At 42.4% G+C, this 24238-nt stretch overlaps 1 protein-coding gene across 5 annotated transcripts in view; it reads right to left on the reverse strand.

Annotated features, from left to right (window-relative positions):
• prkcz (protein kinase C, zeta) overlaps nt 1–24238 on the reverse strand; it is a 612152-nt gene that overhangs the window by 33422 nt on the left and 554492 nt on the right. Inside the window, exon 18 of one of the 5 annotated variants that reach the window (XM_041206301.1) lies at nt 11285–11304. The exons of the other annotated variants lie outside the window; for them this stretch is intronic. Coding sequence (XP_041062235.1) covers nt 11285–11304 — 20 coding nt within the window. The remainder of the gene's footprint in view (nt 1–11284; nt 11305–24238) is intronic. 5 annotated transcript variants of the gene reach the window in all.

A 24238-nucleotide genomic window follows, 5' to 3' on the forward strand; every position in this document is an offset into this window, starting at 1 on the left:
GATGGGCTGAATGGCCTAATTTCTGCTCCTATGTCTTATGGTCTTCATTATCTCTGTTGCTTAGAGAAAGTAATCCTTTGATGATGATGCTCCCACAATAGTTTTAGGTAGGGAATTTCAGGATGCTAACAAAGCAATGGTGTAGGAACTCTTATACATATCCATGTCACGGTGGTGAATGACTTGTGGAGGAACTTGGAAGTGACATTCTTCCTAAGGCATTGCTACTCATTTCTTTCAGTGATAGAGGTCACAGTAACTGTAGTGAGTTGCTGCTGTGTATTCTGTAGATTATACATACTACTGTGCTGGACGGAACAGATACTGATGCCAGTGGCAATGATACTGATAAAGTGAATTGCACTAGCCTGGTTGATGTTGAGTATTTTTGTGGCTGTACCCATCCAGGTGAGTGATGAGTATTCCACTACATTTGAACCTTGTAGGTGATCGACATGCTTTGAGGGGTTGGAAGTTGAGTCATTTGTTAAAGCCTCTGCCCTGCCCTTATAGCCATACTTGTTGATATGGCTGGGCCAGTTAAGCTTCTGGTCAATGGGTACTCCCAAGATATTGATGGTAGGGGACTCAGGTATAATGGTCTCATTGAAGGTCAGGATTGATGGTTTTTTCTTCTTGCTTGAGTTAAGGTATTACCTAGCACTACATGCAAATGTTGCCTGCTATTTGTCATCCCAAGTTTGGATGTTTTCCAGATTCTGCTCTAGGCTAGGATGGGTTGCTTTACTATTGGAGTTGTACTGAAGGCTGTGGAAATGTCAGCAAAGAGAGCCATTCCTAATGCTACTCAGGTGATTTGTCCTCTGGATCCTCCAGTTGTAATTTGTAACTATATTGTAGAAAATCTGAGAGAGTAAAAGCAAAATACTGCAGATGTTAGAAATCTGAAATACAGATTCAGCTCCAGTGTGATGCCGCCACCAAAAAAACCTTCCCCTGCCCTCCCCTTTTAGCATTTCAAAGGATTCATTCCCTCTGTGACATCCTGGCCCACTCTACAGTCACCTCTAACACACCCTCCCTTTCCTACAGCACCTTTCCATGCAATCATAGGAGATGCAACACCTGTCCTTTTACCTTCTCCCTCCTCCCCATGCAAGGCCCAAAACACTCCTTCCAAGTGAAATAGCCGCTTGTATTTCTTTCAATTTAGTATACTGTATTTGTACTGCTCACAATGTGGTCTCCCTTATATTGGGGAAACCAAATGCAGACTGGGTGATTGCTTTGCAAAAGACCTTAGTTCAGTCCACAAACATAATCCTGAGTTTCATGTTGCTTGTCATTTCAATTCTCCACCTTGCACTCACTCTGACCTTTCTGTCCTTGGCCTGCTACAGTGTTCCAATGAAGTTCAATGCAAGCTTGAGGAGCACCACCTCAATTATCGACTTAGCACTCTACTGCCTTCTGGGCTCCATACTGAGTTCAACAATTTTCAATCATAACCTCAACCTCCATCTTCTTTCACTTTTTTTTCTGCTTCAGTTTTGTTTCTTTTTTTCCTTTATTCCTTCATGTTCAGATGGCTGCTATACAGGCATTAACTAACACCTCATCCGGATCCATATTTTATTTCTTTACCACAGGATACCCATTACCACTCCTTATGGCTTTTGTGCCATGAAAGCTTTTGCATTTAATCTATTCTGCCCTCCACTCTATCACAGACCTTCCCTTTTGTTGTTCCTGTCCCATTCTACTGGCCAAAACCTACATTTCAGTCTTTCCTCAATTCTGATGAAGGGTCATGGACCTGTTTCTCTCCACAGATGCTGCCTGACCTACTGAGCATTTCCAGCATTTTTTGTTTTTAACTCTATGAAAGCAATTTGCTGCGATTGGGAACAAACTCTGTCCATTGGGGTTAGACAATGGGAAAGAATGAACAATGCTTTGGAACAACAGGGCACCAATCCAAATTGTGATAATTGAGGTCAGCTCTCTAGAATAGGTGTATCTGCTCTATATGCCTTTCCCTTACAAAGGACACAGGAAACAAGCACTGAAGTTAAAGAATAAACCAATGAAAGGAAAAATCAGAAAGGGTAAAAGAAAGAGCATATGACTGAGGAAAAAAAATACCACATTGTGGACTTCTTCTGAGAGTACCGAGGAGAAATTTAAAACCAATTATGCACAATTGATGTGATAGCAAATGTGTAAGGGTAATTAATGTACATGTGGATTTCATCATTCTCCTACACACTATTTTAGAACTTGAAGGGATTAGTACAGGCACTTTCAATGAACCTTTACCTCCATATCTTTGTTCAGCGGTTGTCAAATTAAATTCCAATGAAGCAAGCTAAGGAACATACTGGTTTCCATCAACAATCAGCTGTTCTCAAAGTTTTCTTTCCATTCATTGATAACATTTGATAGCTTACCTCCCTTAATTTTCTCTTCCTCTCAGAATCTACAGGCTTTAAATCCTAAGCTTGGCATCACCTATCATCACCACTAGATTTATCTAACCTTCTCTAGTTTTTTTTCATCTTGATGGTGTCCTACAGTATGGGTTTTGGCCCTTCATAATAGGGATTTCTTACTAAAAAACCAAACTGAGCATGGTTTTGATCCTGAGGCACAAGGACCTCAAAACTCATGAACTCAGCAATATAAATGTCTACTGGTGGATAAAACTGATATTTCACAATGGCTGATATAGTATTTAGAGTTAAAATATTCTGTATTCAATGTTAATATAGGTTATAGGTCCACTTTTGTACTCCCCACAGGAATATGACATAGCTTTCACCTCTCTTCATTTCACTCTGGTTACTAACTAGGAAATTTACGTGAAAGAAATGGGCCATTAGGGGCCTATATAGCAGAATTTTAAAAAATTGTTAACAGAGCCATTTTAATTCTGACTGAAGGATGCCTGAAAAAATTAATTAAGAAAAAAGCTCTGCCTGCTCTTTTCAAATGCAAATACTGTAGATGTCAGCATTTAAGTCGACCACTGAAGCCTCCAAAAACCATTCCAAAATCGGGGCTCAACTTATAAGCTCAGTATAAATTGTGAATAGCCCATATTGCCTGCTGGATCCCTTGTGCCCAGTTATAAAGTAAGCAAAATATAATTTAAGCTGACTACTAATGTGAGTATAGCATATTGTGGCTGAAAAGCGGGGTTGACTTACATGTTGAGTATATACAACAACATTTTTGGTGCTGGAAAGATGGGATTGTCTTTAAGCACTGGGTCGAGTTAAATGCTGTGACCTGCAGTCTTCTAGATGCCTCAAATAAAAGCAATACAGCAAATCTCAATATAACACCAGTGTCTCAGGTTCAGTATGAGAGCACTAAAGAGCTGTTAGTTGTAATGCTGCACTCAGTGTGGATTTCTTCCACCTATTCAGCTGAATGTTAACTTTGGCTCAATGCCAGCAGCTTTACTTCTGAATCAGAAGTGGGTTCAAGCCCCATTCCAAGACATGAGCACATAATTTTGGCTGACGCTCCACTGCAGCACTGAGGGAGTGCTGTACTGTTGGAGGTGCTGGTTTTAGGGTGAGACACTAAACCTAGGTGCTCTCTGTCCTCTCAGTTTGATGTAAAAGATCCCATGGTGCGATTTGATGATAATCAGGGAGGTTTCCTGGTTCTGATGAAATGTTAACTCTGGGCAAAATGTTTGGCTCGGCGGGTAAAATGACGCGGGCTGACGTCAGGCGAGTGTCTTGATGTCAACGTGCAGTTGCATGATATTTCAGTCGGCAGGCGCGCCCAAGAGTTGGTGCCTGCCAATAATTGAAAGGCCTTTTAAAGCCATTAAAGTATCAACTGACTGACATTTTTCGCTGCTCATCCAACCTTATGGTTGGCGGGCAGGCGAAAAGGCCAAGCAGCCTTCGCACTTTTTAGGAAATCTCTTCCACGGGCGGGATGAGGTTTCCAAAAGCAAATAAAAATAAAATAAACATTTTAAAATTTAATTAATAACATGTCCCTGCTTATGTGACAGAGACATATGAGGGGACATGTATTATTTTTAATTTCTTTATTTTTTAAAAAAAACTTCATCTCCATGAAGCAGCTCTGTGCCTCAGGGAGATCATCAAACGCGCCTGTGTCAAGTTCGCGCTCTCCCTCCTCCCCCGCCCACACAGGCAGTGCTGAGTGCTGCCGCTCGTGTTTCACGCTGGGTGGGCCTTAATTGGCCCCCTGCGTGAAATCGCCTTCCGGCCTCGATTGCGGGCAGTAGTCGGCTTGCTGACCACCTCCGCACGACAAGGGCAAGATTCTGCCCTCTATTTCTCTCTTCACAGATGCTCTCAGACCTAGTGAGTAGTTCCAGCATTTTCTGTTTTTATTTCTGGTGTCTTGGCCAATAACTATCCTTCAACTAACACCACTAAATAAAAGTTTAGTCAGTCATTTATCTCTGTTTGTTTGTGGGATTTTGGTGAAAAAAAATTGGTTGCCATGTTTCCTGACTTTACAATAGTGACTACACTTCAAAAGTAATTCATTAGTTGTTAAGTACTCTGGGAAGTTCTGAAATCCTGAAAGGTACTATATAAATATGGCCCAGGTTTTCACAGAGTTGTGGAAATCCCATGGACCTAGAACTAGGCGTCATTGTTTAAAAATAAGAGGTCACCTTTTAAGACAGAGATGAGGAGAATTTTTTTCTCTCAGAGGGTAGTAGGTCCTTGGAATTCCCTTCCTTAAAAGGCAGTGGAAGCAGAGCCTTTGAATATTTTTAAGGCAAATGTAGAGAGATTCTTGATAAGGGGGTGAAAGGTTAACGGGGGTAGGCGGGAAGGTTACAGTCAGATTAGCCGTGATTCTATTGAATGGCGGAGCAGGCTTGAGGGGCCGAATGACCTACACCTGCTCCTAATTTGTATGTTCGCATGACCTTTAAAAATGGTGGGCTGGACTGGATGTGTAAAGCCCACCCCAATTTTCAACAGATTCTATTTTTGCTGGTGGGGGAAAGGGGACAGGGCGTGACTCACAAGAGGGAAACCAAAATCAGCAGGGCCATTTGAACTCAGTGTTGAGTTCAAACAGGCCTCACTTTCATTGTTGCAAGGGACTTAATCTGCAGTGTTGGAGTCACAAAGTTTTAAGAGTCAGAAATGATTGGCCCGTAAATGCTCTTGAGCAGCGGATGAGGTCTGCAGAATTGTCATGATGCGAGGATATTTAAAAATTGTAAAAAACAAGCTGCCTGTGCCAGTCAGAATTGCAAACCTCTGTTCTGGCAGTTACAATAGTTGTTTGTTGATATATCTCCAACGGCTATGATATGTCATGCTTGGCTGATTTCAACAAGCTATAATTATCCCAGCAGGGGGTCCTAGGTTCACAGTTTGACAGCTTGAAGAGGCTATCAAAGGATTAGCTGTCTTTGATGTGGGGTTTTGAATAGGAGTTTATTTGATTTATAGGGATTAAAGCACTTGAGAAGATTTAAATGTTTTGAATGAGATTTCATGAATGGGAGTTTTTTTTTAAATATAATGAAGGCTGTAATAGATATTTAGACATTTTATTTCATCTTACCATGGCTCCTGAAGTCTTTCCATAGTGGATACTGGGTGAGTTGATGTGGAGAATGTAAGGGCCAAGGTAGATGGGTTGGCATGAGTTGGCACTGAGTTGGTGCAGGGGCTATAAGGGGCCATGGGCATGGATAGGGAGCATGGATTGGCATTATGTTGAAATGGAGATGACATGGGGAGTGGGTGAAGAGGTTGTTGGGATGTGAGGGATTAAAGCCAGGGGCCTATTATTTAAGGAAACAACTGGCACAAAGTTCTAGAGAACCAAGGTGGGTCTTTTAAACAGCCCACCTTGGCACTCAGCAGTGGCCTGTGTCCACTTCTGATCTGTGTCCCAGGGCGGCAGGCCTGACTCTATCCCCCCTCCCACCCAGAGCGAAAATTGGAGAGCGGGGCACCCTCTACTGAGGTGAGTCTGCCGAGGCAGGAAATTTGCCAACTCAAGCTACCCAACCCTGTTGTGAAAATCTGGCCCACTGTTTTTTTTCTTGGGTGAAATAAAAGGCCACAAATTATTTTTTAATTCTATATAAGTTTACTTTGTTCTGACAAAGTCTTATGTGTTGAATGTATCCTGAAGATATCATGCCAGCATCAGCAAGACCTCATTGTGGCCTACAGTAAATTGTTGACATATTAGCTGCCTCCTGTCAAAAACAATTTGATGCAACCACCATGTTATACTGGAATTTGTGCCTGTTCTTCAGAAATTCTGAATGTTGGCTGGGCTGTTCAGAGAGGCAAACTGCATCAGGGAGGGAGGGTCACACCAGGCCAATTTCAAACATTTCCTGGCCTTCAGTTACAGTGATATTAATATTTAGGAGGATGCCACATACTTAAGCAGCAAAATAAAGGATTTTTTAAAAAAGTATTACATTTTAGAACTGCATTGAAAGTATTGAGTATGAGTGAACGAAGAGGTGAAAAATTAGTTCCTTAAAGCATTTTGCCACAGAAACTTAATTTCACCTATTGGGTCTGAGCTAGTAATTTTTTTCACATGATCCACCTAATCTAATTCTACTATTGTGGTCACTTCCCTTATCCTTTATTACTCATTTTTCCAAATAAAAAAATCCCTTTTCAAAATAATTTATAGACTCTGTTTCAACAAAGGCTTGTGTAACATATTTTTTCTAATCTACTCTTTATTTCTTTTTATGTTAAATTTGTATTTTCTTGTTACTATCTTGCTGATTAATAAAAATCTTTTTACCTCACGCTGAAGAGTTCAATCAGATCACTGGGTGGCCTTCCAGCTAAACAGCTTTCAGTGTTAGTCAGATTTCAACATCACACATAACTGGAAAAAGGTACATACTACAACAGCAGAAACAGAGGGCAGAATACTATGCATGGTGTGCGGACGTGTACCCGACACGCCCGAGTTTAAAATGACACGCGATGATGTCGGGTGTGCGTCCCGACGTCATGGCGCAGTCTTGCGATATTTCGTTCAGCAGGTGCGCGCCAGAGTCAACTGCGCGCCCGCTGATTATTAAAAGGCCTATTAAGCCCATTAACAATCTAATTAAATTCAAATTTATGCTGCCCCTCCAACTTAATGTTTGGCGGGCAGACGAAAAGGCCACACGGCATTACATTTTTTAGGAAACCTCATCCACAAGCGGGATGAGGTTTCCTAAAGCAAATGAACATTACATAAAAACTTTATTTTTGAATTAAAAACATGCCCCAGCTCATGTGGCAGAGTCACATGAAGGGACATGTTTTATTACATTTTTATTCTCAGTATTTTAAAAAATCTTTTTTTTTTTTTTTACACAGCGCTTCAATCTTCCGGAGGCAGCTCTGTGCCTCAGGGAGACTGAAGCGCTCTTTCTCGCACATGTGTGAACTATGTGCCAGGCCTGGCTCTCCCTCCTCCCCCCGCCTGCACAGGCAGCGCTCAGCTGCTCATGATCCACGCAGGGCAGGCCTAAATTGGCCCACCCGCGTGAAATTTCGCACGGAGCCGATTGCGGACAGCTGACCCCTCCCCCACCGAGCACCCCTGCCAAAGGCAAAATCCTGCCCAGAGAAAATAGGAGTAGGTCTTTCAGCCCTTCAAGCTTGCCCTGCCATTCAATATGATCATGGCTGGTCCTCTATCTCAACTCCATACTCCCGCTCTCTCCCCTTAACCCCGCTCTCTCCCCATACCCCTTGATGCCTTTAGAGTCCAGAAATCTACCTATTTCCTTCTTAAATATATTCAGTGATTTGGCCTCCACAGCCTTCTGTGGTAGAGAATTCCACAGGTTCACCACCCTCTGGGTGAAGAAGTTTCTCCTCATCTCAGTCCTAAATGGTCTACCCCATTTGCTGAGACTGTGACGCCTTGCTCTAGACCTCTCAGCTAGATGAAACATCATCCCTGCATCCAGTTTGTCCAGCCCTGTCAGAATTTTATAGGTTTCAATGAGATCCCCTCTCATTCCTCTAAACTCCAATGAATATAGGCCTAGTTCACCCAATCTCTCCTCATAAAACAATCCTGCCATCCCAGGAATCAGTCTGGTGAACCTTCACTGCACTCCCTCTAAGGCAAATATATCCTTTCTTAGGTAAGGAGACCAATATTGCACACAATACACCAGCTGTGATCATACCAGGGCCCTGTACAGCTGCAGTAAGACATCCTTGCTCCTGCACTCAAGTCCTCTCGTAATGAAGGCCAGCATACCATTTGCGTTCTTAACTGCTTGCTGCAATGGCATGCTTACTTTCAGTGATTGGTGTACAAGGACACCCAGGTCCCTTTGTGCATCAATATTTCCCAATCTATCACCATTTAAATAATACTCTGCCATTCTGCTTTTCCTACCAAGTGGATAACTTCACATATACCCATGTTATACTGCATCTGCCATGTATTTTCCCATTCACTCAACTTGTCTAAATTGTCTTGAAGCCTCTTAACATCCTCATCATTCACATTCCCATCAAGTTTTGAGTCGTCAAGAAACTTGGAAATATTACATTTGGTTCCCTCATCTAAATCATTGATATATATTCTGAATAGCTGGAATCCAAGCACTGATCCCTGCTGTACCCCAATAGTCACTGCCTGCCACTCTGAAAAAGACCCAATTATTCCTACTCTGTTCCTTGTCGCTATCCAATTCTCAATCCATGCCAATATATTACCCCTAATCTCATGTGCTTTAATTTTGCACACTAACCTCTTATGTGGGATTTTATCAAAAGCTTTCTGAAAATCCAAATACACCACATCCACTGGTTCTCTCTTATCTATTCTGCTAGCTATGTCCTCAAAAAACTCAAGTAAGATTGTCAAACATGATTTCCCTTTAATGAATCTACACTGACTTTGTCCAATCCTGCTGATATTTTCTAAGTGTCTGTTATCACATCCTTTATCATAGACTCTAGCTTTTTCCCCTACTACTGTTCGGTTAACCAGTCTGTTCTCGATTATAAATTCTCCCATTTCAGACTGTAAGGGACCTACATTTGTCTTCATTAATCTTTTTCTTTTTACATATTTATATAAGCTTTTACAGTTGTTTTTACGTTCCTTGCAAGTTTGCTCTCATTCTCTATTTTTCCCCTCTTAATCTCTTGGTCCTCCTTTTTTAAATTCTAAACTGCTCCCAAACCTCATGCTTACAACTTTTTCTAGCAACTTTATATGACTTCTCTTGATGGGGCACTTTTCCTGTTGTGTTTTTGTGCCAGAAAGGAATATATAACTGTTACAATGCATACATTCGTTGCTTAAAAAATAGCCATTGCCTATCCACCATCATGCCTTTTAATGAAGTTCTCCAATTTATCTTAACCAACTCACACCTCATAACTTCATAGTTTTCTTTGCTGAGATTTAGAACCTTAGTTTCAGATCGCACTAGTTCACTTTCCATCCTAATGAAGAATTCTATCATGTTATGGTCACTGTTCCCTAAAGGACTCCACGCAATAAGATTATTAATTAAGTTAAAGGCAAAATACTACAATCCATTCTCATTGCACAATACCAAATCTAGGATAGCCTGTTCATCAGTTGGTTCCTCAATGTACTGGTCTAAAAAACCATCTTGTACACACTCCAGGAATTCATCTGCCACAGCATTATTGATAATTTGGTTTGTCTATATGTATATTTAAGTCATTCATGATTACTGCAGCATCCTTGTTACATGCATCTCTAATTTCCTATTTAATGCTATCCTCTACCTTACCACTATTGTTTGGAGGCCAACAGACCATGCCCACAAATGTTTTCCACCCCTTGTTGCTTCTTAGCTCCATCCAGGCTGATTCTACATCTAGATTTTCTGAGCCAATATCCCCTCTCACTATTGCACTGATTTCAACCCCATCTAACAATGCCACTCCACCTCCCTTTACTTTTTGCCTGTGCTTCCTAAATATTAGATACCCTTGGATATTCAGTTCCCAGCCTTGGTCATCCTGCAGTCATGTCTCCGTAATTGCAATCATATCATACCTGTTTACATCCATTTGCGCTGTTAATTCGCCTACCTTATTGCGAATGCTCCATGCATTCAGATACAGTGCCTTTAGACTTATCTTTTTAAGATTTTTTACATTTTTTTTTGTACTATGGCCCTATTTTTGCTTCCAGCCCTCATTTCCTCTGCCTTCTGCTTTCTACTTTTCTGTCTTTCATTCCTATTTTTGTCTCACTCTTGTGTCTTCCCGCTCAGGTTCCCACACCCCTTCCACTCTCATTTAAATCCTCCTCCACAGTACTAGCGAATACCCCTGTGAGGATATTGGTCCCGGTCCTGCTGGGGTACAACCCATCCAGCTTGGACAGGTCCCATCTTCCCCAGAATCGGTCCCAATGCCTCAGGAATCTAAATGCTTCCCTCCCACACCATCTCTCCAGCCACAAATTCATCTGGTCCATTCTCCTATTCCTGATCTCGCTCGCACGTGGCACTGGAAGTAATCTTGAGATTATCCTTGAGGTACTGCTTTTTAATTTAGTTCCTAGCTCCCTATATTCTGCCTTCAGAACCTCATCCCTCTTTTTATCTATGATGTTGGTATCAATATGGACCACGAACTCTGGCTGTTCACCCTCCCCCTTCAGAATGTCCTGCAATCACTCAGTGACATCCCTGACCCTGGCACCAGGGATGCAACATATCATCCTGGTGTCATGTATGTGGCACAGAAATGTCTGTCTGTTACTCTTACGATAGAATCTCCTATCATTGTTGCTCTCCCACTCTTTTTTTTCCTCCCCCCCACCCCCTTGTGTAGTGAGCCACTTGTGTTGCCACGGACTTGGCTCTTGCTGCATTCCACTGTGAAACCATCCCCCCCAGCAGTATCCTAGGGAGATGGACCCAGAGGACTCCTGCACTACCTGCCTAGTGCTTTTAGGCTGTCTGGCGGTCACCCATTCCCTTTCTGCCTGTGCACTCTTTACCTGTGGTGTGACCACCTCATTTGGATGTGCTAACTACGAAGATCTCATCCTTGTGGATGCTCCAAGGTGACTCCAGCCACAGCTCCAGCTCGGAAACGCAGATTTTGAGTAGTTGCTGCTGGAGACACTTCCTGCACGCGTGGTGACCCTGGATACTGAAATTATCCCCAAGTTCTCACATTGCAAAGGAGGAGCATTCCACTTGGCCAAGTTGTCCTGCCATGACTTAAATTACTTCCTTTACTTTTACTTCCTGTAGTTTGGGGAATATTAAGGACAGAAGAAACACTCACCAGGTCCTACTTACCAAGGCCGTCACTCTTCTTTCTGAGGAAAGGTAGAAAATGAAAGGATCACTTCCTTCCCTCTTTGCTGAACTTCCTCTTTCACTAAACTCCAACTTAAGCACCCTAATGCAGCCCAAAGCAGCACTCCAGTGCAGACAAAAACCACACTGCAAGATGGCCTGCTTTTATGTTGTCTGAATCTAGCTTCTGAAAACCTGTTTAAACCAGTTATCTAATTAACTAGCTGCAGCTGCAAGCAGAGCCCATATAACCCCTGTTTTAAAACTGGACTAAAACTCACCTTCTCCCAATCCAAAGAGCAACTTTAAGTTAATTGCTAATTTAAAGAAGGACTGGACTTTAGATATAAATCAACCCTTAAAAGTCCCTCCCTCACCAAACTCCAACTTAAGCACTCTAATGCAGCCCAAAGCAGCACTCCAATGCAGACACAAGAATAAAGCAGAACCACAGAACTCATTATACATTAAAATGATTTAATTAACAAGCTTTCTCTGTTCCATTTTGTGTCTAGAATTTTTATCTTGAACTGTTGTTTCAGAATGCTTGGAGCCATGCAATGGAAATGTGACATCTCCAACATTCATACTGAAATGCCAAGAGAAAACTATAGTGTCGTACTTGAACAGTGTGTTTCTCTGTACTGTACTTGATGCCAAATAACATGCTTTTACTTAATATGTTTGCAAACTTGATGGGAAACTAGTTTCTTGACTTGAAAAAAAACGTCAGTGAATTAGTCAGTCAATAAGAAATGTCTTAGCTCGAAGACATTGAAGTCTTTTTAAAAAGAAATCTTTCTTTACTAAGGACAAGGACATGGGGATCAATTCATCACTGGCAGGCAGTTTAGAAGTGAATGTGGTAGATGCTTTGTTCAAGAGCCAAGTGTGGACATCTTTGAAATAAAAGGTCAATCTGCTTCACTACTTCCTGTATATCATTAAACCGAGAGAAGCAATCTGTAGCCCAGTGAGCTGCTTTCTGATGTGTGCAACTCTTACATCAGAGCAGAGGTTAAGAATGAAAAAAAAACATTTTTAATGATGGTGGGAACCTTTTTGTTAATGCTCTGGGTTTCTAAATTGGTGGAATTAGAGGTGCCTTTAGTGTCCAGTATATTCACCCAGAAGAATGCACATTGTCTTTATTGAGGAAAGCGTATGTAGGTGTGCCATGGGGAATAACAGTGGTAGAGAACTGAATGTTTTACTATTTTTATACTCAGAAATTATATAAGTACTTCTACATCTGGTACAGGATAGGCAAACGTGATGAAAAGTTCACCTTGGGTAATGCAGTAAAAAAGTCAAGGAAAATGACGTGAAAACGGAGAAGTCTATCTTGCCCATTGGGCTTTTTTCTTCTAAAGGACCATGAATTTCCCCTCCAACCACTCAATTCCTTTCCTGGTTGCAGTTAAGATGCTATCATTTGACTGTCCTAATTGAGGCCAGCCATCACATTCCAGTGTTTTCCCTTCAATACAAATCATTATCCAGCAACCAATTCACTTCAGAACCAGATATGTAAAGGGAATTACGTAGTGAATCTTCTATTTCTCACACTCCACTCTTGGTGCCACTCTGAAGTTACAGTTGTAGGTCATAGGTTGGATGGATTGTCCTCCATGTGTCACTGTAAACAATCCCACCTCTCTAGTTCAGTAGGGCCTACTGCAGGCTCCTCAGCCCAGGTTGTTTTGTACACCTGCCTGTTTAAACTGCTCCTGGATTGGTTGTCTCCTTCCTACCAGCTAAATAAATAAATCTTGAGGGTTAACAAAAAAAAAATGCAATTGCCAAAATTCCACAAAAAACAAGGATATTTCTGTGGAAAATTTCACCAGAATAAAATTGGGTATCGCCACTGAATATGCTATATGTATCCAAAAGTTAAGTCTTGATTATTGCTCCAAAAATACTCAGTGACTTCATCGAATGAAAAATTTGGACCAGAAATATTTCAATTTGAACTCCCATGCTAAGCTAACTAGGGCAATAAGGATGCTATAGTTTTTTTCTCACCTTCACTTGGTTAGGGGGTAAGAAGCAAAAATCTCTTCCAAATTACTATCCATTTCATTAATTCATGTTATAAGGCACTTGCATGGTTATTAAGTGAGGAAAAAATTGGGGCAAATATTCTGTGCACACTGATTAACACATGAATAAACATCAGTTGGGAACCAATGGATACACCCAGCAACAAGTCAACATCTTCATAATTCCAGTTTGTATCTAAGGAAGAACTGGTTATGGGGAAGGCAGGTAGGGGTAATGTGTAGAAGTCAAACCATGATGACATAGAACAGGCTCGATAGACTAGCTAGTCTTTTCTTAGCCTTTGTTTATATATGTTCACAGAAGTAGTGGTACAAAAAGGTTAAAAATTTCTCCAGGTTCTGTGAATTGTATAACACGGGTGATTTTGCAGTCCATAAATCAAATCTCACCAATCTATTAGAATTTTTGAGGGTGAGATTCTTAAGTATTTTCTTGGTTCTCCTTGTGTCACCCAATAAATGCCAGCTAACATGCTCCCAGGCCTTTGCTAATGCAACTTAAGATGACTGGTTTCATTCATGTGGGAAAATACCTTGGACCTCATTCCCCCAGAATTCAACTTTGTTGCTCTTCTATACCCACCATCTGAGTTATAATCTTCATCCCTTCCCTCACATAAACTTTCTATTATTTCACATCAGTATAAACAAAACAAATTGTGAAATGGAAGATGTGATGGAAGATTGAAAAGAAGTATCACAATTGATGCATAATTTTAGTTACAATGTCATTATTTTCAAAAGAAGAAATATGTATGTTTACTCTGCAGCTGGATAGTCAAAATCTTGTTATTTTACGATATTTCAATTTTACTCTCTTTAAACATAGTGAAGAAGACATTTATATTTTTTTCTATCTGCAAGAAAAGCTATATGTTTTCAGACAACAAAGTATCCATACAAGTACCTATTGTTTGCTTACTGTGGAGTGCATATTCTTGTCTTTCGCTTTCCTAAGCCCAGAGAATTTGGACATAGGCTGGAAAGAGCCAAAGTTTAGAGACTCTCGTGCAGGGCAATATTGAAGTTTAACCAGCTAAAAGCATGTAGAGGGCACTGGTAGCATTTTTGTTGTTTACTTAGCTTGGACCACCAAGGACGTTAGCCAGTGAAGCTCAACGCAAACTGGAGGAACAGCACCTCTTCTTCCGACCAGGCAATTTACAAGCCTTCCGGACTGAATATTGAGTTCAAAAATTTTGGATCATGAACACTCCTCCATCCCCACCCCCTTTCAAATCCCTCTTTTTTTTCCCAATAATTTATATAGATTTTTCTTTCCCCACCTATTTCCATTATTTTTAAATGTATTTCCATCCATTGTTTTATCCCTACCTTTTAGCCTATTTCAATCCCTTCCCTTCATCCCACTAGGGCTATCTGTACCTTGCTTGTCCTGCTTTCTACCCTTAATTAGCACATTCCTTAGATAATATCACCACCTTCTACACCTCTTTGTCCTTTTGTCTGTGACATCTTTTGGCTATCTCCACCTATCACTGGCCCTCTATCCAGCTCTACCTGTCCCACCCACCCCTTAAACCAGCTTATATTTCACCTCTTTTCTATTTTTACTTAGTTCTGTTGAAGAGTCATACGGACTTGAAAGGTTAACTGTGTTCCTCTCTGCAGATGCTGCCAGACCTGCTGAGATTTTCCAGGTATTTTTATTTTTGTTAAGGACATTAGCTTGTAAGGTTATTTGGAGCTCCCAACAATGCACCAAAGTTGGCTAGTCAATCATGAATTGTATCCTGAAGAATCACTGAGCAACTTCGGCTCAGGTATAACATTACCAAACCCACCCATCAATCTCTCATTGTCAGGTGTGTCACCTTGGAGCCAACTTGACCCAAAGAGACCTGGTTTATCTCTCCCCTGAAAGAGGATAGTCATTAGTTGGCTATTTGATAACCAATAAAAACAGGGTTAACTCCTCTCCAGGCAGACAGCAAATTCCTTGGACCCCAGGGCAGAATGGTAAGCAGCAAGACTTGCATCTTCATTATTTTTCAGACTGCAGTAATGAATATACGTCAATCCCAGAAGAAGGAGTTCTACTAATTGGGACCTGCTGAGGGTTGACACTGAATTTTGGATATTTGGATGTTTATATAACTGGTGTTATATAACAATATTCTGTTAACAAACTTAAGTTTACAAATCAGCACAATGGAGTGATCTATAAAGCAGAGCTTCCCATAAGCTGCCCATCTTGATTTTTCAGACATTCAAGTCCAAAGTCAAGTACAAGGCTTTTACTTAATAGCAATTCCTTAATCTCTCCCTTCATGCAAATGGCAAAGGTACATGGTGCAGAGAGCCCAAGTATCCTCCAGGGTACTGAGTGACAGGTCAGTGCAGGCTGGATCCACCCCCTTTTTGCTTGTAATGATTTCTCTATTTTGTCAGAATTATAACTAGCCTGGATCTTGCACATGGCCCTCACACTGTGCACTATTGTGTGTGGGGTTAACATCGCTCTTGATGCAATTTTTGCGACAACATTTTTGAACATTCAAACTGATAGGGACATAATAATTATGCTAAAGCTTAAGCAGTTATGGCATATCCTTCGGAGCTATATGGGGAAAATAGAGGAGTGGGATTAGTTTTGAATTTTTCAAAGAGCCTCCACAAACACAATAGCTGTGTGATCTCCTTCTGTGCTTCCATCTTCCATGGTCAAAATCTCAAGAGAGATACTTATTCTTGTGTGTAACTATCAGTATTCAATTTGTGATCTTTGCTGATTTAGCTTTTCCCAGCCAGGCACAAATTAGGGAACTATTAGTGTCCACATGCTTGCGGTGGGGGGGTTGAGGGAACGAAGAGGTATTTGGGGATCCTGCTTGAAACTCTTGCTGGAAAGTCACATACGTGGAGATTAGAAAGAAACAGGATCAGGTTTGGAGCAATTGCCCTCCAGGAGTGGATAGCCTGCCGACAGAGAATCATCTAGACTCTCACATACAAAAACAGTCAATTGGGCAGGGTACCAGATGGCTGTCAGAAACTTGGAACTATACCCTAGAAAGGGTCAGCATCTTAAGGAGACAATTGGCATTTGTACATAACTAAAATAAAAAATAACCTTGTTTTGTAGTTATTTTTCTTATAGTTAGCTGTTAGATTCAAATTTCAACGTGCTATGACATGAAACTATATTGGGGTGTTGGTTTTGTGACAAAATACTTTGACAAACAATTACAGGAAAATTTAGAGCTTTGTATACACTACATCCATTATTCCAGCCCAGAAATGTTAGCTATGAATGTAAAATATGATCCTTTTAAAATTACCATATATTTTTGCCCATAATTTAACTAGAGAGCTGTCAAAAATTATCAATGTTTTGATAAATGACACTACCCGGGTGGGAAGGAGAAACATTGAGGGAGTCAGCATGTTGTACGTTGTCTAGATTAAAAATTGGATCCAGGATTGGGTCTTGCCTTTTAACATTTAATTATATTGCTGTGCGGGGGAGCAAAGGAGATAGATGGAATGAAAATATTGAAGATACAAATTTATTTGTGCTATTATTGAAACATGATTTTTTTGGAAACAGCATCTAAAAATGTAAATAAGGATATTGTGCATGTTCTGCTGACTGCGCTTCTTCAGTTCTTCGAATGATTTTAGCATTTTTAGCTAGCTCAGGAATGTGCACACAAGGATTTTATGTGAAGCTTAAGCAGGGAGAATTGCATTTGAGCTGCTCAAGCAATAAGTGTTTTATGAGAGTCTTGGTTTCTGAAATTATATGCTACAGTATTCCTTAAATCATTGATCTTTCAGTCTTCATATACAAACCTTCCACAATATTATGTTAGTTTCCCTTGTTTTTCCAAATCATTAGCATTAAAAATGAGGTAAAGCTGTAACTGAAGGCATATATCTCACAAATGAAACTTTTTTTCTCTCCTTTGGCTCCTGCTGGAGTATGGTCCCAGAAGTACTGGCAGCCTCCATTATCTTGTTGGAATATGGTCCCACAGATATTGGCAGCCTTCATTATTTTGCTGGGGTACGATCGCAAAGGTATTGGCAGCCTCCATTAACTTGTTGAAAAGGCCATATTTCATATGTGAGCCTAGGCAGTCAATATCAGTGTTTAAAAATGAGTATTCAACCACAAGCACCCCATGTTCAGAAGTGAGAATGTGAACAATTATCTTCTCCCTAATCTTTACTGCTGATGCTAATTACTACTCAGGCTGAGCTCATCTAACTCTGAGTTTGAAAATCAAGTTTTGCATCTTTTGATCCTGGCTATATCCTTTATGAAATGGCCCACAGTCCCTTTTAAGATTATTTTTGTGCCTGAATTACTGGATAATGATCCAGGAATGGGAACTCTGGCTGATTTTCTCTTTCCTAACTAAGGGTTCCAAAGCCAACTATCGTGATCTTCTGTGCTGAGTTGTTAATCTGATATTCACCAGGAAATGAATCTGGAACCTTCCGGATCTGGATGCTTCAATTACTCTTTGAATAAATTGCTGAATCAGGACTTTTGGAATCTGATGTTAACTTCAGGAAAAATAGCGTTAATAACTGCCTTCAGCGCCCCTATTGTGGGGCTCAGCAATTTATTGAAGCCAGTTTTCAAGATTCAGCACTTTTTAAACAAAACATTCCAAAAAAAGTTAACAATAATTATTGGATTTCTATAAAGTGTGCTGATGGTGAGAGTTTCCAAGTACAAAATATCATTTCATACTTGGAAATATGAAATCTATGATAAGAAACTCAAGGCTAAAATGCTTGCTCTGTTAAAACAATGAAATCTCAAACACCTTGCTACATAGATGTGATTCTTATCCGACTTGCTTTACATAACGAGAAAATAGGAATTAAAAAAAAGGCCATTCAGATCAGCTGTTTTGCTACATTACCAGCTAAGTCAATGACTTGGGTACTTTGGCTGGGATTTTCTGCTCCCACCCATGGTGGGCATCATGACATGCTGGACCAGAAAATATCGTGAGAGTGAAAAAGTCAGTTTTAAGTCGGCGGGAAAACAGGTCGTGATCATCCGCATCTGACTTCAATGATGCTTTGCGTTTCCTGCCATGCCGTGTCGGGAACTTCATTTTAATACGTATATGATGAATGCTCATTATAATGCCTACTCACTGGAATCATGCCCCCACGCTGGATCAATAGGGTACGCTGGCATCTGATTAAACTGACATGTTTTACAACCGGATATAAGCGACGTGCACCTGGATGCCAGAACTTTGCATGTGACTTCAAGGTTTTTTCACATACCTTGCATCGCTCAGCGCTTGGGGCACCTGGAATCCGTGCCATGCTTCACAGGCAGCACTACATTGCTCTCAGGGGGCTACCAGACCAGTGGTAAGGTGGGGGTGGCACGTAAGGGGCCACAGTGCAAAGCCTCCACTGGGAAAGAGGTGAAAGTGGCAAAGGATGCACTCTGACACAGGTCTAGGGCAGGTGTGGGTTAGAAGCATCAATGTCTTAGAGGGGGACATAAGCGAATGGGAATGGGAAGATGGCAGAGTGAAGAGGCATTTCAGTTTACAATGCTGACCTTACAAGGACTGCCCTTGCCCTAGACCAGGGAGGGGGAGGGCATGTCAGTTAAGTGTCATTTGTGCCCAGCATGTTGTGCGCAGGGTGTTGGTGACTGAGGTGCCTCAGTCCAGGGGGTTTCTGCCTCAATAATGGGCCATGGATGGCACAGTACAGTCAGGATAGGCTGTAGATGGTTGAAAAGTAGTGTAGGACCATTTAAAGGTTTCATGGGGTGGGCTCAATAGCTCACTGTGCAATAGGTCTCAAGAAGGGGAGGCTAATCTGAAAATGGCGCAGATCTGCCTCAATGCATTCAGGGGTTACACAGGGACATCCCCACAATCAAAATGGCGTAAAGCTTTGGAGGGGAAGGGTTGAGAATCATTGGAGGGAGGGAAATCTGAGCATAATGCACCCCCAAGCCAACTGTAGGGATTACCACAGTCACACAAGGGAAGGTCCAAACTGATCTGGTAATGAGGCCTTAGCACCACCATCTCGCCAACTGAAGCGATGGCACAACAGAAAATTAATCTGAGGAATAGCTTGGCTGGTGAGGGCTGAGGACTGTTTGGAGGACTTGTCCACTGCAACTGGGGGGCTGATTAAAGGGGTACTCAACTGAACTGTGTATTGCTAAATGAGGGAGATGCATACCTGAGACATGTTAGGAGCCTTTCAATGATAATGCAAGGAATCAGGAAAGTGAAGCAATGAAGCGCATTCATGAGAGATTAATGATGAGTCATGACAATATTAGAACTCCTTGCTTTAACCCCTTGTTCCAATTGTGCCAATTTTTTAAAAAAAATTCATTTATGGATGTGGGCATCCCTGGTTAGGCCAGCATTTATTGCCTGTCCCTAATTGCCCTTGAGAAGGCGGTGGTGAGCTGCCTTCTTGAACCGCTGCAGTCACACAGCGATAATGAGGTCTAGAGCATTTTGGTGACTGGACAAGCTGCAGATATGTCTTTAAGGCAGGAGCTCACAGATGAGAAGTGTCAGAACCCCCTCAAATGTTCCTCAATGAACATTAGACCTCATGAGTATCAAAAAGAGTGTACTATGACAGTGCAGCGATTCAGGATCCCAGCGCCTGGTCAAGCCAATCTCATAGCAATCAGTCTTGTCAAGTGCCAGAGAGGGTGGAGGGGCATGGGTGAGGTGATGAAGATATACCATCAATCTTTCCTTGCGCTAGCCAGGATTTCAGTGTTGAATGGGTGCTGTCATTGGATTCAAGTCCTTGAGTCTACAGTCACACACTAGTAACCTACAGAAACTGAAGCTTTGGAGGCTCATGCTGACTAGGAAGATGGAGGCTGAATTTGTCACAAACTGACAGGAGAGAAGACAAAGAAGACTGTGATTGCGGTGTCAGGCTCACCAAAGGGAGGTGCTAAACCCTCAAGAGCATGGGGCAACAGGGTCACTCTGGATGCCGAGGATGAGGCTAAACAAAACTTTGTGTGTAGGCGGCTCTCAAGATCGAAGGTGTACAGAACTTGCATGTCTTATCTGCAGATGAGTGAGAGACAGCGTCGTCGATGCTTCTGCATATCCAGGGATCTGGTGACTCACATTTGTCATATTTTCCAGGAATTCGTGTCACGGGAACTGGGAGGTCATCCATTGCCAGTGGCTCTGAAAGTAACTGCCGCACCGATCTTCTGCATGAGTGGCTCCTTCGAAGGCTCCACTGGGGACCTGTGTGGGATCTCTCAGGTTTCCTCGCACAATTGCATACATGAGGTTTCAGACACCCTTTTTGCGAAGGCCCACAATTTTTACTGCACTTCACTAGATATCGAGAGAGCCAGTAGGCCAGAGCACTGGGTTTTGCTGAGATTTCTGGATTCCCACCGGTACAGGATGCTATTGACTGCACTCATGTGGTTATCAAAGCTCCCTTGCAACAGGCACTCCAATACATAAGCAGGAAAGGCTTCCACTCGCTCAATATTCAGCTCGTTTGTGACCACAAGAAACAAATTATGGAGGCTTGTGAGAGATACCTGGTAAGCAGCCATGGCTCCTACATCTCGAGTAGATCCAGATCCTTGACATCTTTGAGGGACCACACAGAATCCAGGGTTGGCTCTTCAGTGACAAAGGCTACCCACAAAAGACATGGCTGATGATGCCCGTCCAGCGGACGTAAAATCCTGCAGAGGAAGATGGTATAACAATGCTCACATCACCACCTGAACATTGGTAGAGCACAGCACTGGCATCTTGAAGATGCGGTTTCGATGCCTTGACAGATCTGGCAGAGAACTCCAGTACACTCCCCAGAGGGTCTCCTGCATTATCGTAGTCTGCTGGGTATTGCAGAACCTGCCACTGCATGGGGGGGGCGTGGGGAGAAGGACTTGCCAGATGCAGACATGGAGGAGCTGCATGTCTCCTCCGATGTGGAGGACATTGAAAGGGATGAGGGCGATGAGTTCAAGGAAGATGAGGCTGCAGGGGAAGAGGTCATAGCATGGGCTAGACGAGGCAGATGTGCACGTCTGGCCCTCAGAGCCACCAGATTCCACAAGGAGGATGACCAGTAGTAGTTTGAATCCTTTTGGGCAAGTGTCCTCTCTCATGGGCCCATAGAGACACCAGCATTGCTAACCCTCTACTTGCAACCATGCACTTCAATCTGAGAGTCAGTACTCCCCCATTTTACGAACCATTGTCCTGTTCCTTTGAAGGACGATGAAACCTCGGGAACGTGTCCTTCTGAGATGAGGGCCAACCTGGAGGAGGGCGTTCAGGCATCAAACGTCAGAAAGCACAGCTTCTCCAAGTGTCCTGCAGCATCCCTGTAGCCACAGCAGCCTAGTAGAGACAGGAGCTGCTTTACAATCCTCAGTGCACTCGTAGCTGTATGCCTTCAGTCTGACAAAGCTTCTCAAGGAGATCCATCTGGCAAAACGGGACAATGCATTCTGTGTCATCTCGATGGTGTAACTGAAAGGTCACACTTGGGCCAAGGCAATTGAAGACATTACACAGGTCTAACTCACTAATCCTTGATGCCACCTTCTTCTCAATCACATTTACATCTATCACTCTCAGTTAGAGATCTGGGTGTGCATTTATCCTGACCTTTCCATGGATTCGGACCACCTGAGGGTCAAAGTTCACATATTCAGTCTGCCCTCATGGCCAGTCCTGGCCCTTGCCAGCTGCAAAATACAAAGACACCATGAACCACTCAAGGTAATGCTTTATTGCTAATAAAGAGCACTCAGTCAGATTCATTATATCCTGGGTTGCATCCCGTTGGTACGGTCAAAAGTGGCAAGAGTAACATGCACTTCCAGAACATGTTCCAAGGTTCCTTTGACCACAACACATGACCATTTATATTATCATCAATGATCTAGATGAGGGTATAGGAGAGGGGAGGCTACTCAAAACATGTGGCTCAGCTCTACATCCCTCCATTCTGACGAGAGCCTTGTGGCTGCAATGCAGACAACTAAAAGATTACAAAAGGTTATAGTGTTGAGTGCCGGAAAAATTAAATGCCTTTGAGGGGCAGATCTCCAGCACTTGAAGGTGTTCATGCTTCTTGCTGAGCTTAGCAAATGTGCACTGAGTCAGCAACACGCAAGGCAGACAAGATCGCACATGAGCTCTGAGTTCAAGGCTCATGGATTGGAAATCCTGCCAGGTGACAGTGAGCAAATGGAGTGTCAGGATGAGAGATGTATATTTTTATACTTTTGTGATTATGTTGTCTGTGTAGAAAGCTGTGGGGGTGTGTGTGTGTTCAGGGTTAATTAAACAGGGGGGAAGGTTAGATCATTGATGATAAATACAAATGGTCATGTTTTGCGGTCAAAGGAGTCTTGGAGCATGCTCTGAAGCACATATGCTGCTTTTGCCACTTTTGAGGGTACCAATGGGATGCAACCCAGGATTTATTATCAACAAAGCATTGCCTTGAGTGGTTCGTGGTGTCTTTGCTTTTTGCAGTTGGCAAGGGCCAGAACTGGCCATGAGGGCAGAATGACTATGTGAACTTTGTGATCCTCAGGTGGGGACAGTTACTAGAGGTTGGTTGTCTGTGAGGTCTGAGAGATGAAAGGTTAAAGGTGTTAGGTTTGTGCATTTGTAATGAAGAGTTATGATGGATTTGAATAACAAGTAAATAGGTTAAGATCTGAAATTAACATTTTAAAATAAGTTAGGAAATTGATTTTTCAGCTGTTGAATTTTGCATTTTCGGCGTTAAGTCGAATTCGTTCAAGGTGGGCATTGGACTGTGCCTTGGGTGCATCTTGTCTCCACTCCTGTTCATGATTTTCATGGACAGGATATCAAGGTGCAACCAAGGTATCCAGTTTGGAGGCTTGAGGGTGGCTTCTCTGCTGTTTGCAGATATTGTGCTTCTTACCTCATCCGACTGTGACCTCCAATGCGCATGCAAACATTTCACTGCCCAGTGTGACATGGCTGGGATGCGGATCAACACCTCCAAATCTGAGGTCATGGTTCTCTCCTGGAAAAGAGTGGGTTGCTCTCTCCAGGTGAGCGGTGTGGGGGAGAGATGACCAGCAAACTGGCGCAGAGGCTGCAGTTCTGCAGGCGCTCTACCAGTCCGTAGTGGTGAAGCAAGGGCTGAGTTTTAGGATGAAGCTCTTGGTTTACGGTCAATCCACGTCCCCATCCTTACCTAGGGTCATGAACTATGGGTAATGACTGAAAGGATAAGATTGCGGATACAAGCGGAAATGAGGTTTCTCCACAGGGTTGCTGGGCGTACTCTCCGGGACAGGGTAAGGAGTTTGGCAATCCGGGAGAGCCTCAGAGTAAAGTCACTGCTCCTCTGGATCGAGAGGGACCAGTTGAGGTGGTTCAGGCATCTGATAAGGATAACCCCTGGTAGGCTCCTGCTGGAGCTGTACCAGGCACAGCCCACTGGGCGGAGATCTCGAGGCCGACCCAGGACACGCTGGAGGGATTACATCTCTTGGGTGGCCTGGGAATCCCCAGGAGGAGCTAGAATCTGTGGTTGAGGATAGGGAAGCCTGGTTGGCCCTGCTCAGCTTGCTGCCACCGCGACCCTCAACAGAAGAAGCGGTGTGAAAATGGATGGATGGATTTTAAAAGGGAATTCATAAGTGTCAAGGAACATTTGCATCTTACAGGGGTTCCTTGAGTAAACAGGGGAAGGTACATTAAATTTTATTGACTCGAAATTAGAGGCAAAATAGAAAACATGAAAGATTATTATATTTGGAGAAGTTGAGTTTCAAAGAGATGTTTGAGGACAATGGAACCTGAGATGAAAGGGGAAAAAGATATATAAGGAAAGGGACATTTAATTGTTGGGAGTG

The sequence above is a fragment of the Carcharodon carcharias genome, chromosome 15 (assembly GCF_017639515.1).
Source record: "Carcharodon carcharias isolate sCarCar2 chromosome 15, sCarCar2.pri, whole genome shotgun sequence".
Classification (NCBI taxonomy): domain Eukaryota; kingdom Metazoa; phylum Chordata; class Chondrichthyes; order Lamniformes; family Lamnidae; genus Carcharodon; species Carcharodon carcharias.